This window comes from Lagenorhynchus albirostris, chromosome 3, assembly GCF_949774975.1.
Source record: "Lagenorhynchus albirostris chromosome 3, mLagAlb1.1, whole genome shotgun sequence".
NCBI lineage: Eukaryota > Metazoa > Chordata > Mammalia > Artiodactyla > Delphinidae > Lagenorhynchus > Lagenorhynchus albirostris.
In genome coordinates, this window is record NC_083097.1 from 40,787,684 (window position 1) to 40,806,688 (window position 19,005).

A 19,005-nucleotide genomic window follows, 5' to 3' on the forward strand; every position below is an offset into this window, starting at 1 on the left:
GATAAGAGATCCAGACTGCAGATCAGAGGGGAAACTGACTTCTGCCCTTCATTTGGGCCAAAGAATACTTATCTCCTTATTTCCAGCTTCTTCTCAAGTTGCAGCTAGACCTGGGGAGATGTAAATATGTAAGTAAAACCCAAGACCATACTCACAGGTTATCCTTTTCAAAATGCCAGCGCTTCTCAGTTGCCTTATCACAGGCTGATTCAACTCCTTATTCATAAAGGGCCAATAGCAAGAAAAGGCATCGCAGTGTGCTGGGAGGACCGCAGAAGTTACCACCATATACTGATCTTTTTGTTCTGACACATTGGTGTGTGGGATTGGGCTGTGGGCAAAGTTTCTACGTCTCTCTTTCTTGCAGCCCCAGACTATCCTTAAACTGTAGCTCTGCTGAAGAAGTCCTTTCTGGGATGGACATAACACAGGAAACTTCACAGTTGTTGTTAGTGTTTAATATTTATTGAAAACGCACGATTGGACCAAGCACTCTACTGATGTATAGCTTGTATCTTATTAAAACTTTCTAGGAAAAAAAAAAAACTTTGGCTGAAAGCTAAAAGCTGTCTAGCTATTGTAAGGGCAACAAGAATACACATTTCTCGAATATCCCTAATTGCTTTCCATAACGCAATACAATTTTCTGCTTCTTCCATTAAATTTTTCATTAACATAATATACTCTATGAGCAAGCTCTATGATACTTTTAAATATTCAACTAAGCCCACTAGTGGCTTGAGCCAAGAAAAAAGATACCATATTAAAACATATTTTTAAAGACTTCTTCTTTCAGAAAATGTGTATTATAATGAGAAATAAGACTCATTTTCAACCTGCACAATGTTAGTCTTTGCCTTCGTTGCCTGCCTTTGTCTTCCTCAGAACCCAAGGTGTCAGAGCCTCTGATGAGCTCCTTCAATAGAAGCCAAGTCTATCCCCTTTCCTAACAGGAAAAAGAGGTACAGAGTAGCCATAACCCTACCATTCTTAAAAAGCTTGGCAACAGGTCAGTTTCCCTGGACCCAGGAGCCTTGCATCCAGTCCCCTGTATCTTCTTCCTTGGCAAAGAGATCTGGAACCTTGCTTGAAACTCAATCTGCAAGCTGAGAACCCTGAACCTTGTCTACATCCTACCAGTCTTCCTTCCCAGAGATAGACTCTGCATGTTGGCAGGAATCCTGAAAAGTAAGAAATATTTCCAGAATACCTACATCTTTGTTGGCGCGGTTCTGCTTGCCCAAATGGACTGGTATTGGTGCTCCTCTGAATCGTTGCTTTTATACATAGATAAAAATCTGGATGAATATACACCAAAGCATTAATAATCATTATCTGGATGGTAAGGAAACACATGATTTCAATTTTCTCCTTTACTGTATTTTCCAAATGTTCTTTATTACTTTTGTACTCAGGGAAAAAAAAAAGTTTTGTGTTTTGCTAAGTTACCAAGACATACCATTACCCTTCCCTTGTGTTTCTGCTTCAGTAAATTCTCTCTTCTTTTTTCCAAATGCAGCCTGATGAAAAAGAACTTTCTCTCCACAAAGAAGGCCAAAATCTAAAGAACAAACTCTGAGAGAAAACATTTTTTAAAAAGGTTTTAAAATCTTTTATAACATTAAAAAGCAAGGTTTTGAAACCATATCCTTTAAAACATAGAAAAAGGAGATTAAGTAATTTACTAATGATATAAGAAATCAAGATTTTCATGGCACCATGAAAATTATAAAATAAAAATTTAAGTTAAAAATCACAAAATAAAAAATTAAATTAACGTAATGTTAAAACTGAATTGGAAAGCGTGACTCAAAGCCACAAAGAGAGAGAAGCAGGACATGAGGAATTATGCCTTAGACACAAAATCAAATGACCTTCAGCTTTGGAAATTTACTCTTCCCCTCTCTCCCCCCATTCCACCCAGTGCTTTAGTAGCAAGACTTAGATCTTTCTGTGTTGATGGGGAGCTGTCTTCTTGTAATCTCACAGTTTTTCACCCTACCTGGGAAATGTGTTCTCTTCCTTAATTGATCATTTATGTTGTGCTGCAGGTTCTATAAGCTACTTTCCTCAGTTGCATGCATGAGTACAAAAGTTCTCTGCTGTGCGTTTGAATTTCTTTACTTGAAATGTACAGGCTTCTGTCATTTGTTTCCTTATTACAAAATCTCTTTATATGATTTAGCTTCAAGTAGAATTTATTACTTTTGGAAAAAAAAAACATGAGCTACCACTTCACATCTATTAAGATGGCTATAATCAAAAAGACAGTTAATAACAAGTATTGGCAAAAATGTGGAGAAATTAGAACACTCATACTTTGCTGGTGAAATATAAAATGATATGACAAAGTACTGTTTGGAAAACAATTTGGTAATATCTCAAAAAGTTTAACATGCAGTTATCTTATGATCCGGTAATTTCACTTCTATGTATACATTTTGTTTGTTTTGTTTTGTTTTGGCCACACCAGTGTCCCCTGCAGTGGAAGCGTGGATTCTTAAACACTGGAGCTCCAGGAAAGTCCCACTTCTAAGTATATTTATATGTGATATTCCTAGGTACTCAAGGTAAATGAAAACATATGACACACAAAAACTTGTATGAGTATGTTCACAGCAGTATTATAATAGCTAGACTGGAAACAACCCAAATATTGGTGAGGATATACACATATCGACATAAATGTCAATTCCCCATCAGTCATTCATCTAATGGTTTTGCTATCAATCGTTACTCAGTTGTACTCAATTAATTCTGTTTACAAAATAAATATTGTTTAATGTATGAATAAACGTCCAAGGTAGCTGAAGATGGATTGCTCATCTTCTACTCATTCCTTCCCCTCTCCAGGAACTAGATCCTGAATGGCAATGCCTTCTAGAGACTGGAATCGGTTTACACAAGACAAAGATTCCCACATGGTTGTATATCTTAAGAGAGTGCTTGGGCCCCTTTCATCCTATCCTCATGTAAGTTTTATATATTGAGTTGCTGCTATACTTTAAAGTTAGTGCTTAGAAAGTACATAGGGGAATATTTTCTTGTAACTGGTTTATGAAACAACCACCCATTCTCATTCATTTGTTTGGTTAGTTCATCCCAAAGTGTTTTGCATTCTTGGTTGTAATTGGTCATATCTAGGTAGATGTGCCTGTTTCCAGGGTCAGAAAAGAAGACTGTCTTGTGTTAACTGTAATAGATTTATTCATAAAGATGACCCTGGCAATTCAAGGCATTCAGAATTTCTTGAATTCCCACAGGCTCCTTAAAGACAAGTCCCAAACAGAAACCTGCTCTTCCTCTGTTATTGTTTACCTCAGGAAATGATACCACCACCCACTCACTTATTCATACCAGAAACCCAAGAGCCATCCTCGTCTCCTCCTTTTCCCTCATCCCCCTCATTCAATCAATCAACAGAACCTATCAATTCTACCTCTTGTCTCTTGAATCTATCCTCCTCTTCAACCCAAGTGTCACCCCCGCTAGAGTTCCGCTACTGGGATGGCATCCTAAAAGATAGCCTTTCACCAATGCTAGCGCCTTGCAAATCTATCTCCACAGTTCAGGCAAAGAGAGAATTTCTAAGTGAAAAATGGCTCATGCCCCCCCCGATTATAATATTCCCATGGATTTCCTCTGGAAAACCAATGAACCCATGGTTTTTATAAGAGCTTATATAATCTGCACCATCAACTTCTCCCATTACTCAGTTTCCACTTTTCCTCTCAAAGTAAGTGCTTTGGTCATTACTAAACATCTTTTGGTTCCTCAAATGATTTCTCTTTTGCCTCCTGGGCTTCACAAATACTCTTCCACCATCTCTCCAAGCACCACCTTCTTCTGGCTAACTCTCAAACATAAGGTCTCAGCTAAATGTCACTTCATTAGGAAGACCTTACCTGGCCATCCTCATCACAGTTTATAATATGGACTTATTTAATATCTGCCTTCTCTGTTATCTCAGAAGTTCTAAGAAAGCTGCAATTAGATTTGCCTTGTTTCCTTCTCTATCTCTATCACAGAGTCTGGAGAATAGCATAGATATTTAATAAATATTTATTGAAATTACGTTGAAAATTAAGCCACAGAAAGACTATGGGCTATTTGTGCTAGCATATTTTGTGTGCCTCAAAACTGCAGATTTTATGCATAACAGTAGAAAAACATTATCTGTAAAAGTATGTTATGTTGTTTAGAATATAGTAGTAATTACAGAGCTGTTTCTTTTGCTCATTACCCCCTGGAATGCCTAAAGTACAATCCCTTCCTAAATGCTAGGCTATAAAGTTTTCCTGGCTCAGCATTGTCCAGTTTTGTGGAGAGATCTAGGAAATGGTGATAATAATATCTATCTGGAAAAGAAGCTAAGAAAATAGAGATGATATATTTCATGCTCCTGGCATGGAATACGTACTCAATACATGGTAGCTATTATTAAAGGGCAAAATAATAGCTAGATGCATACCAGTGTATGTGTGTGTGTATGTGTGTGTGGGTGTGGGTGTGTGTTTTGAACTCTCTCAAGACAATTGCTCTATTGGTGACGCTGGTTAATTTTGTAAAACACACTAATATATGGAATTATTCCAGGGAGGACACTCTAACTGAGATCTGAATGGTACTTACAAAGCAAGTAGACAGATTGGAGTGTATTGGCAGAATAATCGGAACACCTAGCAATTGTATCTTTCAGAATCAGGGGTCTTGATCAGGGATCCATGCATGGATTTCAAAAGGCTTAAGACCTTCCTAAAAATGGATGTAAAACTTTGTGCAGGTGTATATGTATTTGTGTCTGTGCACTATTCTGGGGAGGTGGTTCATATCTTTCAACAGCTTCTCAGATGGACTGCAAATAAGAAAAAGTTAGGAATCATTGCCTAAAGGTTTCTTCAGGAAATCTGGTGCTCTGGCAAAGATGAAAATGTTGACAGTGTGATGGTTGTGTCATTTGGCTGGCCAAAGCAATGTTTTCTATTAAAGCAAAGATTAGAAGTCTTGGGGCCAAAATGATCTCAACTAAATAGTTCTTCTCCAGTATGTTTCCATCTGCCCAGCATGTGAGCCATTAACACATGGTTCCTCTTGATGATTTTCATATACTTATTTGCGAGGAAATCACACTGAGGCCAGTTCAGAAGAATCATTTAACTAATGTATTGGAAAACCAAATAAATGAGCCTCCTATACATACTAACAATTTTATATTGCTAAAAGAATGACTATTTATTGGAGATTAAGCACACACTGACCAAAACTACCTCTAAGTCATTCATCTACTAGTCTTCATAATATACATATTCCTATTCTAGTCCAAAAAAAGAGCAAGGCTCGCCATGTGTTGAAATAATTTATTTCAACACTTAATGCATCATCTGTTCTGTATTTCCACATGTTGTGTCATCATCATTTGACCTCAACCCATTGTTAAATATTTAATAGTACTGTTGGATAAACAATACAAAGTATAGTTTACTTTTGAATGTAGCATTTACATGAAAAAAATAAGCCAATATATGCTTCAAAAGGTACAGTTTTGGGTTATAGTGCTAATCCTTCTGGTGGATGGAAAATGAGTTATAAGAGGAAAGGAAACCACAGGGAGGATGAATGAATCAGGGAGAGCAATGACAAACGAAAAGATGACATAACTCTCCAGTAAAGAACACAAGCAGAAAGTAACTGCCACCTAAATGTTGGCACAATGGGAACTGCATATTTCTACCTCTCAAAACTTAAGCATGATGATGGATTGTTTTGAGTAGGAACCTAGTCACATGAAAATTATGAAATACTACCCAACAAAACACTAACCAATAAAGGATACTTTTAAACTCTCACTGGGTATAAATTTCATGGTGACAGAAATTATTCATTCAAAGGACTATCTGTGGTCTGAAAGAAACAACAAAAGAATGCATGCAAGAGATTTTGATGAGTTAGCACACCACTCCTGAAAAGTGTGCTCAATACATTCTTTTTGACTGACCATAGATAATCAGCCTTAGGAAGTATGCAAACATAATCCTGCACCAGGAAATCTTTATAACTCATCGAGTTCCTCTGAGATAAAGAGCTGGAAACTGCATTTATTATCCTACTTCAGCAAGTTTTTCAATGACAGTTAAAATACAAAATGGATCTACACACCACAGTTGAGAGAAATTAAAGAAAACCTAAGTAAATGGAAAGATATACCATGTTCATGGTTTTGAAGACTCAGTATCCTTAAAAGTTCAATTATCCCCAAATTGATCTATCCCAATCATAATCCCATCAAGCTTTTTGTGTGTATTTATAGAATTCAACAAGTGGATTCTAAAATTTACATGGAAATGCAACTAGAATATCCAAAGCAATCTTGAAAAAGAATAAAGTTGGAGGAATTACACTACCTGACTTCCTTACTTACTATAAAGTCCCAGTAGTCAAGACAATGTGAGACTGACATAGGGTCAACAAATAGATCAGTGGAACAAAGCAGAGAACCCAGAAATAGATCCACACTTATAAAGTGCAAAGGCAAAGTACAAATTAGATTTGGAATGAATTCCCCTTTCAGGAAAGATGATTAATTAAAAATCTATAGGAGGGCTTCCCTGGTGGCGCAGTGGTTGAGAATCCGCCTGCCGATGCAGGGGACACGGGTTCGTGCCCTGGACCAGGAAGATCCCACGTGCCGCGAAGCAGCTGGGCCCGTGAGCCATGCCCGCTGGGCCTGAGCGTCCGGAGCCTGTGCTCCTTAACTGAAGAGGCCACAGCAGTGAGAGGCCCGTGTACCACAAAAAAAAAAAAAAAAAAAAAAAAAAATCTATAGGAACTTCCCTGGTGGCACAGTAGTTAAGAATCACCTGCCAATGCAGGGGACATGGGTTCGATCCCTGGTCCAGGAGGATCCCACATGCCGTGGAGCAACTAAGCCCATGTGCCACAACTACTGAAGCCCATGTGCCTAGAGCCCGTGCTCCTCAACAAGAGAAGACACCACAACGAGAAGCCTGTGCACCTCAACTAAGAGTAGCCCCCGCTCACTGCAACTAGAGAAAGCCCACGCGCAGCAACAGAGACCCAATACAGCCAAAAACAAATAAATAAATTTTTTAAAAAGAAAAAGAAAAGGGCTGTCCATGATTGACTGACTCTATATAACATAAAAGCACCATCGAAACGAGAAAAGTTCAGGTAATCAATTGATTGTTTTCTTAGTACTATATTTAAAAAAGACATATATTCTAATGACATTTTTAAAAACGTAATTACCTGATGGTTTGGACCTCTTGGATAAACATTGCTTTTATGTACTCACATTTCTTAACTTTTTAGTTCTGCAACAATTCAGCCAATACAGAACTATTACCCCCCACACAATCCTCATCTAGCCCATGAAGTTACACAACACCAAAGACTATGACGCATTAAGTAACCGGTTTTGTACCTAGAAGAACAAAATCTGATTTTAAAAACACTTCAGCGTATTTCTCCAGTGCTTAAATTCTGTCGTTTAATCAAGATTGATTGTTTGCATTTGAAATCTTAGTATCATTTTGGAAAATACCTAACTTCAAAAAAGTTTGACATTTAATTTTAAGGCAAAAAAGTAAAAGCTACTCACTTCCTGACTTCCAAATTGTCCATATGTAACCTCACCCACCCTTTCCATATTCTTTTTTTAGGGACTAAAATTTAACCAGGTCAGTTCTGGTTCAAACAACAATTTCATATGATTTCAAATAGGTATCTTGGGAGCTAGAATGAATCATTTGCTAAACTCTAATATTTTAAATTTATAAACTTTAGAAGGAAGATAGCTTTTGAAGCTGACAAAAAAACAATCAGAGAACAGCAGTCCTTTTGTGTGCTGCCCAGAAATTCAGTTACAAAGTGGTCCTATTGTGTTTCTCATAATTTACATTTACTTTTTTGGCAGAGCAGAAAGAAAAAAGAAGTCCAACTTGGAAGCATACAACAAAAATGAAAGAAGGCATTTTTATTTTAAAATGTCTCCTTGACATTTATACATCTACAAACCCAATATTTAACATTTACAGGAGATAAAACAGTAAAAGAAATAGCAGCTGTTTTTCTGTGATGTCACTGAACAGGTGTGATACCATTTCATACCCCAGAAATGGGATGGATCTCTTGCTGATGCTCACAGGAGGCCCATATGAGACCAATATTGACCTGTGTCTCATTTCTTCCAATTGGTCAGAAAACAAGCCAGGCCAACAAGAATCCTGATGACTGATCTGTGCCGATTCAGGGCAGACATTTTCCCAAACAGATCAATACTATCCAAGGTGCAGCTGAAAAACAGGATGAGCTTATATCGCTAAACAAACACCAAACTGCTTATTCACAAAGGCAAAAGCAACACAGCACTTATGTTTTCCACATTGTGTTTGCCTGTGACCTCAACCCTGACCCCTTAGAGCCACTCTCTCTGCAGAGAAAAGTAATCCTGTATTGGGTCTGCCTCTGGTACTCCTCTGGTACTCTGGGTCACTCCTGTGAGTGGTGGCATTTTTACAATGAGAGCTACTGTGTCTGCTTTGGCCTAGCCTAGAAAATCACATGATGCCAAAGCAACTAGTCAATGCAGTCAATTTAGTCAAATGACTGGTCTGAGCACTTGGCATTATGTAGACAGATAATAAAATAGCAACAGAATTTTTACTTTTTACCCATCATCCTGGAATTGTGTGGTCATACCTTGGATTAAGTTAATTCAGAAAGTTCTGTGACATGAGTTGTTTCTATATACACAAACTAAAATAACTATCTGAATAAACCAAAAACTCAAAAGTCCAGATAAAATATTCTTTTGATTAAACCCTCAAAATTGCCTTTATTCTAATTTTCACTTAGCCACATGGACCGCTCTCCCCCCACGCCCCTCAAAGTCATATCGGGTATGCTCTTCTTATATCAATATATTCTAAGTGCACATGCAAATGAATAAGTTAAACCATAATGAGAACATGCAGGTTACATCACTATTTTCATTGCTATATGGTTATAAAATATGAGGATTTTATGGTCTTTAAAACAATCTTCCCAAAAGTATTGAGAAAATAAACTATGCATTAATATATGACCCCACGTTCCTCTAGGCAAGATGACTTCATGTACAACCAGGCAGGAGCAAAATTTAAATGTTTTGTATGGTCCTAAAGTGAGAAATTTCAGCTTGCAGAGGCTACAGAAGACTCAGGACCAATAAATGTATTTAAACTGGGGACAATATAAAATCATATAATCACATTTGGGTCTTAAAATGTTTAATGGCTATTGGTAACACTGCCACGAAATCCAACCACCTACCATCTAAGATAATTTGTGTATTTAGAATATTGAATTTATTTTCCAACCCTAGATACACGTTTGATAAACTTTGATAAAACAGAAGCTGTGTCTCTTGCTGCTATTAAAAGACAAATCTATACCGCCCCCCCCAAAAAAAAATGGTCGAGTAACAATAATTGTTAGCTTTCCCCTTTCCTTCAACTAAGTTTTCCCTGGGAAAGAGGATTTGAAAGGGAGAAAACAAACTTTCCCTCAGCACATTACTATATAAGCACTATATCCATCTGCCTGAATAAAGAAGAAATAAATTCAACTTTGGAACTCTGCCATGGAGTGTCGGCTCCTGCAAAGGGGACAGTTTGCTATTAATTGTTAATGTCGTCGGCCATTAGAGGGCACTAAACAACTCTACATTAATGCTGCATTGGAGGGAAGAGTGGAAAAGCAAGAGGGGAGGGAGAAGGGGAGAGAGTACGAGCAGAGTCGGGGAAGAGGGAGGCAAAGAGAAAAGAGGAGAAGGGTTGGGCGGACGGGAGGGAAAGAGAGAAGAGGGAAGACACAGAGAGAGAGAGGAAGAATAAATCCGAAAGATTAAGAAGGATGTGGAGCCCCCAGAGCCGTCTGAAGTGAGCAAAAAGCCAGCGCCACCCCGCCCCGACCGCCCGCGCCCCTCCCCTCCCGTCCTCAGGACGGTAATTATAAAGCGAAAAGCAGCGGCGAGGTCACCCGTTTTTACCAGCCTGCTGCACCGAATGCGCGCGGTGCAGGTGCGGCGGCCGCGGGGCTTTGTGATTCATGCCCACTTTCAAAGGGGGGCTTGGGCCCGTCTGAGAGGCACCCAAACAACTGTCTTCTAATATTAGCACGGCTGTATTTCGGGATCTATTATAGTCTGTCCAGACAGATCCCATTGTAATGGGATCTTTTATTAAAAGATTAGCACTATCTCCTGCAGTTGGTGGAAAAAAATCTGTTATCACTGAGTTATTTGCAGTTGTGGAGGGGGTGGGAGGGGGTGGTGGAAGATGGGGGGTGGGAGGACGAGAGAAGGCGTGGGGGGCGGCGATCTGGCGGGGGGAGGTTGGGGGCGTGAAGAGGGGCGGATTTGAAATCCGTAGGAGAACAAATCCCAGTGACCTGCGAATGTCCAAGAATTTTGTCTGCATACTTCGCTGTCTGTTGTCCTTCGGGCTCCAGAAGCGAAAAGAATAGAAATTTAAAAGGCAGCTTTGGAATAAACAATATAGCATTTTCCGTGAAGTAATCGTTTTATATAAAAGGAAATATCGCCTCCTCAGTTTCATTCAGCGGTGCCAAAAATGTTATAAATGAGAGACCCGCCAACTTTCAGCGAAGAATGCCAGGCACTGTGCTTAATAAACTGAGGCTACAGAAGTTCATTATCGATGTTGCAATCTTTTTTATTCCGCGAACGGAGAGAGGGAAAGAGGGAAAGAGGGAAAGAGGGAAAGGGGGGGGGATGCTGAGAAGGAGACTGGGAGAGACGGAGACACACAGGACGGAAACTGGGGAGCCTCCGAGCCGGGGAAGGGGGGTAGACCGCCGACTCCAGAAGCGGCGAAGTGAAAGGGGAGAAAAGAAAACGAGAGGGTCGAGACTGTGACGCGGGGGGAGAGGCCGGGGCTGAGGTGTTCAACATTTTTGTTCGCTTCTGACTCGTCGAGACTCAGGGCCGCGTTTCGGCCCGGCTCAGCCGGGGTGGAAGGTGCCGGGGCCGGGGTTCCCAGCCACACCTCTGGGCTCCGGGTGGCCGCAGCGCTCGGCACGCGCAGACCCAGAGACAAAACGTCTCGGGGTCCCGCGCCCAGACTGCGGGGGCCTAAAACGGCAGCGACCCGACCTCAAGCGGGATATTTCAGCAGCTCAGGGCTCTTCGGGCGTTTTGCAAAGTCTTCCTGGAGCGAAGGAGCGCCGGTGCGGAGACCAACTCCCGCCCAGCCGCCCAGCTCCGCTCCGCCCGCCGCCGCCTCCAGAGCCCCCAGCGCGCCCCCACCAGACACACACACACACACACACACACACACACACACACACACACACACACACACACACACACACACACACACACACACACACACACACACACACACACTCACTCACTCACTCACTCTCTCTCTCTCTCTCTCTCTCACACACACACACACACGCACGCACGCACGCACGCACACACACACACCACCCCCGGCGCGCCGGCGCTACCAGCGAGCGGCGGCGTGCAGGACTTGAAGTGGGTGTTCTTCCCCACTCCCCCGCCCCGGTCGCCTGCCCCCTCCCTCTCGCTCCTACGCAAATAAGAACTCGGCGATTCCCCTCCTGCAGCTTTGATTTCGGGCACCTCCACCAGATAATTGGGAAGGGTTTCCAGAAGGTGGGAAATGTCACCTGATTCACACTGAACTTTTAGAAGCTCCCCACCCCCAAGGAGCCGCGCACACCCTCGCTCGCGGCCGCCCTCCCACTGCCCCACACACTGGGAGACCGCCCACCGCAAACCGCGGAGACCCCCGTCTAGATTTAAAGCGCGGCTGCGCCCGGCTTCTGACGTCCATTGAATCGCGCGGGCGGCCGGCGGCGAGCGCGGGGCTGCGCCGGGATCGCTGCGCCCTCCGCCGCTCGCCTCTGTGACGCGCGCCGCTTGCCCGAGCCACCCGCCGCCGCGCCCGCTCCCCGCGCCGCCGCGCTCCTCGCCCCGCGCCTGCCCCCAGGATGGTCCGTCCCAGGCACCAGCCCGGCGGGCTCTGCCTCCTGCTGCTGCTGCTCTGCCAGTTCATGGAGGACCGCAGTGCCCAGGGTAAGCAAGGGGGGATGCGCTGGGAGGTTCGGCACAGGGCAGGGGTTTGTACTTTTCGGTCGTTTCCACTGGGTCTGTTCTGAGCAACGCTGCTCTCGGAAGATGTTGGACCAACTTAGCGAGTCCGGGATGGAGAGGAGTGGGAAAACTAAAGGCAGTGACACTTTAGGACCTGAAGCCGAGTTTGGAGCGCGGTTATCCTTTAAAAGGAAAGGGGGTGAGCTGGAGTCTCTCTCAGTAGGTAGGGTTAGATGCTCCAAGTTCTGGACATAATGAGTTCAGATGTTATCTCCCCTGTTTGGCTCTGAGGAAGGGGACAAGCATCAGTAGCCTGGAGATTTCAGTCGACCCATTTGCAGTCTAACCTCCCTCCCTCCTACGTCTTGTGGATACCTTAAAAAAATGACTGGGTGGGGAGGGGGAGATACTGAAATTTCTTCGGTGGCTGGGGGACGTGGTTTCAGAAACTTTGCCCAAACTTGGAAATGTGGGTGCCGAAAATTTTAGAGGGAAGTAGCTTTCTGCCTAGTGGATGCTTCTTCCAACCCCTCCCCCAACCCTGCAAAAAAAAAAAATTATTGCCCCGGACTCTTTTGAGTAGTTTACAGTTTTTTCCCCTTTGCCTCATTCCTCTGACTGTTAACTTTCTGTAGAACAGTGAGGAGCCCACAATTGATTTAAATTCTGAGATGCAAATTTCTAAAGCTTTTAAAAATTAGGTTTGTTTATTTCAATTAGTCTTTGGGCAGAATTTTTTAAAATAATAATAGCAGCTTGCGATCCAATTATTGTTAAAGTTATATGGATGATTCATGAGAAATCTTCCTGACCAAAATCCGAACATTAAAAAGGAGGAAGGGGGAGAAATTACTTGCAAAGATTTCTTGGTAGGTATGAGATAGGGGTGTGTGTATACACACATACATGTATATAAAACCATGAAACGGTAGGAAGTTCCCCCCCCCCTTTTGTTTCCTCCCCTACTCTTTTCTTGAGGCAGACTTGTAACTTTCCTGGCTTTAGCGTTAACATTTTGTGTGTGTTGTAAACTGTCCCCCGGGCACTGTCCCTAGCCGTCTGCGACGCGCTACTCTGAGTTGCCCGCCTTTCGGGACGAGGCGCTGCCGGGGTGCCGGGGAAAGCAGCCCTGGGAGATTTCGAAAGATCGCGGTGGCCGCGGGCGTCCTCTGGGTCTGGCGGATTGCAAAACGGCCCGTCGGGCGGGCTGCGCCTCGAGGCCGCGCGGGGCAGCGCCGGGCAGGGCCCGGTTGCTTTTTTGCTTTCATTTTTCACAAGTGCCTTTTGCTTGATCTGTTCGTGTGTGTGTGTGTGTGTGTGTGTGTGTGTCTGTCTGTCTGTCTGTCTGTCTGTCTCGGTCTCTGTCTCCCCCTTTCTTTTTCTTTCTCTCTCTCTCAAGTTCTCCTACTTTCTTAACCCCTGTCACAAATAATACTCGTACCGCCTACATGAATGCAACATGTAAAAACACCCGTCGCATCCTGTTTTTGTCAGGTTCTTTAATCTGCTCTTCGAGTCGCTGCAGGTTATGAAATGGGACGAATAAAAGTAAACAGTCTAGTAAAAGTCAATGCAAGCTGCACGTGTTGTGTCTGGGTCACTGGTAACTGACATTGATATGGCTGGGGCGCTCTGGCTTCTCGCTCTCTCCTTCCCTCCCCCTCGCCCACCTCCCACCTCTTCAATCTGGCTTTTTCCCCCTCTTTCTCCACCCCTTCACTCCCTCCGATTTGTTTCCTGCTTTTCTGCTTTTCTCTCCCGTCTCTCCTCCTCCACGCTCACTCCCTCCCCATCCCCGCCGGGTCTCCTTCCCTTGCCGGCTCGTCGCCTCTCTCCCCCTACCCCGCCACTGCTCACTCGCCCACCTCCCCGCCCCTGTCTCCCCGCAGCTGGGAACTGCTGGCTCCGCCAAGCAAAGAACGGCCGCTGCCAGGTCCTGTACAAGACAGAACTGACCAAGGAGGAGTGCTGCAGCACCGGCCGCCTGAGCACCTCATGGACCGAAGAGGACGTAAATGACAACACGCTCTTCAAGTGGATGATTTTCAATGGGGGCGCCCCCAACTGCATCCCCTGTAAAGGTAGGGCTCTTCCTCCCCAATTTGTAGGCCCTCAGTAGAGGGCGTCTTACCCTCCCAGTGCCCAGCTGGGGTTTGGGACTGGGAGACCTTTGTTCGTGGGATCCACCTAACCACCCCCAGCCCTGGTAAGCCATCCGGGTTTAATCTTGGGTGTCACATACTACAGGCAAAACAAGGTCGACAGAGGTTCTCGGACTTCTTAGCCAAATGTGGTGGTGAAGCCAGCCAACCCGTGCACTTTGAGAGAGATCTGGGTATGGGATGCAGCCCACTGTCCCCCACACCTGCCCCTCCTCAACTTCTGGGTGAGAGCCCGTGGGCTCGGACTGCTGGCAAGCACGATTGCGCGAGGCACCCGCAGCCCTCCTGGCTGACCTGCATGGTGCCTGGCCCCGGTTTTAATCCCTGCATCTTTCCAACTGCTAGAAACGTGCGAGAACGTGGACTGTGGGCCCGGGAAAAAATGCCGAATGAACAAGAAGAACAAACCCCGCTGCGTCTGCGCCCCAGATTGTTCTAACATCACCTGGAAAGGCCCAGTCTGTGGGCTGGACGGAAAAACCTACCGCAACGAATGTGCACTCCTCAAGGCCAGATGTAAAGAGCAGCCGGAACTGGAAGTCCAGTACCAGGGCAAATGTAAAAGTAGGTCTTACCCGGCCCCTCCCCCAGCTTTCTACCTGAGATAGACCCACTGCAAGACCCCCAGGGGATGGTGTAGTCTGCAGTAATAGCCTAATAATAATAAGGATGATACCAAATAAAGGAACCCGTTCTAACTTCTGAAGACTCCTTAAAACACTGAAGGACCAACCTAGAATCATAGTTTTCTTTTGAAAACCACAGGGCTCCCAGAGTACGTTTCTGAAAGCTGGATGCTTCATGATTTCCTTGATACTATCAAATGCTCAGTCCCTAAGGACCAGAAGATGCCTATTAATGTGTGTTTCCCTCTTTGTTTCAGAGACCTGTCGGGATGTTTTCTGTCCAGGCAGCTCCACATGCGTGGTGGACCAGACTAATAATGCCTACTGTGTGACATGTAACCGCATTTGCCCAGAGCCCACCTCCTCTGAACAGTATCTCTGTGGGAATGATGGAGTAACCTACTCCAGTGCCTGTCACCTGAGAAAGGCTACCTGCCTACTGGGCAGGTCTATTGGATTGGCCTATGAGGGAAAGTGTATCAGTAGGTATTCTGGATTGAGGAAGGAAAAGAAAAAATACAAAAAGAGAAAGAGGCTAGAACTGGTGTTAAAACTATGAGGTTAACCAATAAATAAGGCCAAAGCCTCCCCAAACACATAGCTTCACCAAAGAGAGAAATACTCTCCAGTTTGGGTAAACTGGCATGACCACAGCATTCCTTAAGAAAACCATTGTCTTCCGGAAACACTAGCATATATATTGAAATGCCAGCAAGACACAGGAAACAATTTTCCTCCTTAGAAACCAAAGAACTCACTCAATTTTACACATTTTTTTTTAAGTGCTAGACTTGCTGGAAGCAAGAAATAATTACTTAACAGTTCCTAAAATCTGTTATCAGATTCTGATAACTGATAGAATTCTTTCTTTTTTTAAAAGATCCCACTTGTGGGAAATAATCAAATACATATTTAACTCAAGGATACTGTGAAATTCTGTTCCAAAAAAATGCTACAGTATTTTCATGTACTAATGTAGTATTGTAGGAAACTGGGGGGGGGGGGGGGGGGTGTGTGTTGGTTTTATTTATAGAGCATTTTTGCACAATATCTCCATTACCCCCATGAGTGAGTAATAAGATATGTTATATGTTTACATTTATTGATAGGAGACTAGAGAAAGGGGGCAAGGGGGAAATGGATTTACTCATCACAGGTGTATTATATCCTAGAAGCAAAGTCCTGTGAGGATATCCAGTGCACTGGTGGAAAAAAGTGTTTATGGGATTTCAAGGTTGGCAGAGGCCGGTGTTCCCTCTGCGATGAGCTGTGCCCTGAGAGTAAGTCTGAGGAGCCTGTCTGTGCCAGTGACAATGCCACCTACGCCAGCGAGTGTGCCATGAAGGAAGCGGCCTGCTCTTCAGGCGTGCTGCTGGAAGTGAAGCACTCCGGATCTTGCAACTGTAAGTGCAATTTCTAACCTTGCTGCAATTTAAGGCTTTCCCAGGCAAGCCCTAGGGAATGGAGACGTAAAAAGCACGAAAACCTCCCCATATAAGCCCACTTCTGTTTAAGTTAGGTAGCTGCTAAATTTTACCAGCAGTTCGGCGATCCACAGAAAAACTGCCTGGAATGTTTCTGGGCTTTTAGGATTTGTCTGATGATCATCAAGGGGGTCGCCTCTGAAAACCTATTTCCAGTCATTTGCCCCTAATTTCTTTTGCTTTAGTAGTGTGCTTTGCTGTTTGCTTTATTAACACTTGAATCTAAACTAACTGCTTCAAAGGTTTTTTTTTTTCTTTTTCAAAGACAGCTTTCTATTATCACACAGGGGCTGCTGCTTTGTGCAGCTGCTTCTACTAACTCTGAATTAAGGACCCAAAGCAGTTATACCTAGAACACAAGAGCGCTTTTTATCTAATTTCAGGAATCTGCCCGTAAAACCTGAGCCATTGATTCTTCAGAACTTTCTGCAGTTTTTGACTTCATAGATAATGGTGTTTTTTTTAAAGTTTTTTTTAAACTTATTGCATAACAGCAGATGCCAAAAACAAAACAAAAAAAGCATCTTACTGCAAGTCACATAAAAATGCAACGCTGTAATATGGCTGTTTCAGAGGGCTTTGAAAACGTACACTGAGCTGCTTCTGCGCTGTTGTTGTCCATATTTAAACAGCAGCTCCCCTGTATTCCCCCATCTAGCCATTTCGGAAGACACCGAGGAAGAGGAGGAAGATGAAGACCAGGACTACAGCTTTCCTATATCTTCCATTCTAGAGTGGTAAACCCTCCACCAATGTTCAGTGTTGACATAGCCTTTGGGCAAAAAAAAAAAAAGAAAGAAAAAGAAAAAATATATTGTCCATACTGTAAATAAGTGTATGCTTATTTATTTGGGGGGAAAACTATACATAAAGGACCTTTGTCCTAAAGCTCTCTCCCAGGCCACCTTGTTACTCATTGGACCCGGAGAGGCAGTCATTGTGAGGTCTACTGGATGAGGCCCATAGTTGAGACTTGTAGACATTTATTTATACTGTGTCATGTTTTATAATTTATACATAAAATGTCTGGTTGACTGTACACCTTGTTTTTGAAGAAATTTATTCGTGAAAGGAAGAGCAGTTGTTATTTATTGTGAGGTCTCTTGCTTGTAAAGTAAAAGCTTTTTTTTTTCCTTGTAAACCATTTAAGTCCATTCCTTACTATTCACTCACTCATCTGTCTCCCTTCATTTCACTGTTATTAGACTCCTTTCCATTATAACAAACTTGCATGTCAGTTTCTGTCATGTTTATTTATTGGATTCTCTGCTGCCTGTTCTGTACATACGTGATCCCTCGGGTTTTGTTTACAAGGAATCTTGACTGACCAAAAGGCATTATAACTCTGACTCAGATAGAAGGTACAGAGGATACATCTTTGAGGAAATTCCTACTTCCGTTCTCTTGTTGTGATGAAGACATTTGTGAGAGGGGCTGATAGCAATGTTGGGTTTCTAATAATGTACTTTTAAGATGTTACAGATCCAAAGAAATTGAGTGATATGGGTGTCAGGAGCCTGAAGGAAGGGGAATGCTACACATTCAACCTTTTGTTAGGTGTTTCCTTTAAGCTAGTCTGCTGTACCTTTTAAATTAGTCCTTTTCACCCAATGTGTCATGAAAAGTTATATCAAAGCTTTATCAGTTCAAGTTTCTTGCTTTTCATAATACTTTTTTCTGATGCAATTTTATATTTTCAAACATGGCAAGTTAAATATAAATTCATTTAAATATATAGTTTTGTACTTTTCTACCATGTAAATGTGCAATGTATATAAAAGTTATAATGTGTATTTGTAAATAAATGATGAGTGAAAAAATAAAAAAATTTTAAAAAGCCAATGGTCTCAATTGCTGATGATGTAAAAGAAGTTATGTGGGCTTTTGAGTAAAAATGTATATGATACATTTGCTGAGAAATAGAGTTATCACTGAAATTAAGTGGCCTGGGCAGTAGGAACTCCAAGGTAAATTACAGATCACCTCAGTGGAGCTCAAAAGATAAAGGAATCTGAGGTCCAGACACCCCTTTGTAGGAGTGATGGCATACCTACCACTCAGCCCTGGAGGACACTGTAGATGTTCTTCCCTGCAATGTACCAAGCCTAAAGTTTCCTCTTTAAAAACACCATCTTAGCTATCCTTGTTCCAAACTCATCTCCATAGCCAGAGGTGCCCTTTATCTTTCCTCATCTAAATACAGTGGATCTTAGATCTTTAAAAAACAAAGCACATCACAAGGAAAAGTGAAAATGGACTAATATATGACAGCACATCCTAGAAGTCAGAATATCAACTACAGAAATAAAGGCAGTATAGTGTTGGAATTCTAGAGACTTGGTGAAGTAAGGGTGGGGCAGGGGTGGATTTCCACAATGATGTCCATGGTTCATGGAGAGTAAATAATGACACTTTCCAGGTAAGAGGACATGTATTAATATTTTGCAGTTTACATTAGACAGCCAAGTCACACTATCAGAGTCTCAGATTGGCATCTGGGGCATCAATTGTTTGTCCCTGTAATACATTGTACTACATAGTGATACTTAACTATATAATCACAAGTTTCCAACTCGTGTGCTAATTGATTG

At 42.8% G+C, this 19,005-nt stretch overlaps 1 protein-coding gene across 3 annotated transcripts; it reads left to right on the plus strand.

Annotated features, from left to right (window-relative positions):
• Positions 1-11,102: 11,102 nt before the first annotated feature.
• On the plus strand, positions 11,103-18,246 carry FST (follistatin). 3 transcript variants are annotated; one of them, XM_060146064.1, is made up of 6 exons: positions 11,103-12,124; positions 14,032-14,223; positions 14,650-14,868; positions 15,188-15,412; positions 16,103-16,333; positions 16,798-18,246. In XM_060146064.1, coding segments are annotated over exons 1-6 (954 nt in total). In that variant the 5' UTR covers positions 11,103-12,039; the 3' UTR covers positions 16,800-18,246. The 3 variants fall into 3 exon arrangements, with proteins under 3 accessions (XP_060002047.1, XP_060002046.1, XP_060002045.1); XM_060146063.1 differs by having other exon boundaries at positions 11,107-12,124; positions 16,106-16,333; positions 17,073-18,246; XM_060146062.1 differs by having other exon boundaries at positions 11,110-12,124; positions 17,073-18,246.
• The last annotated feature ends 759 nt before the right edge of the window (positions 18,247-19,005 follow it).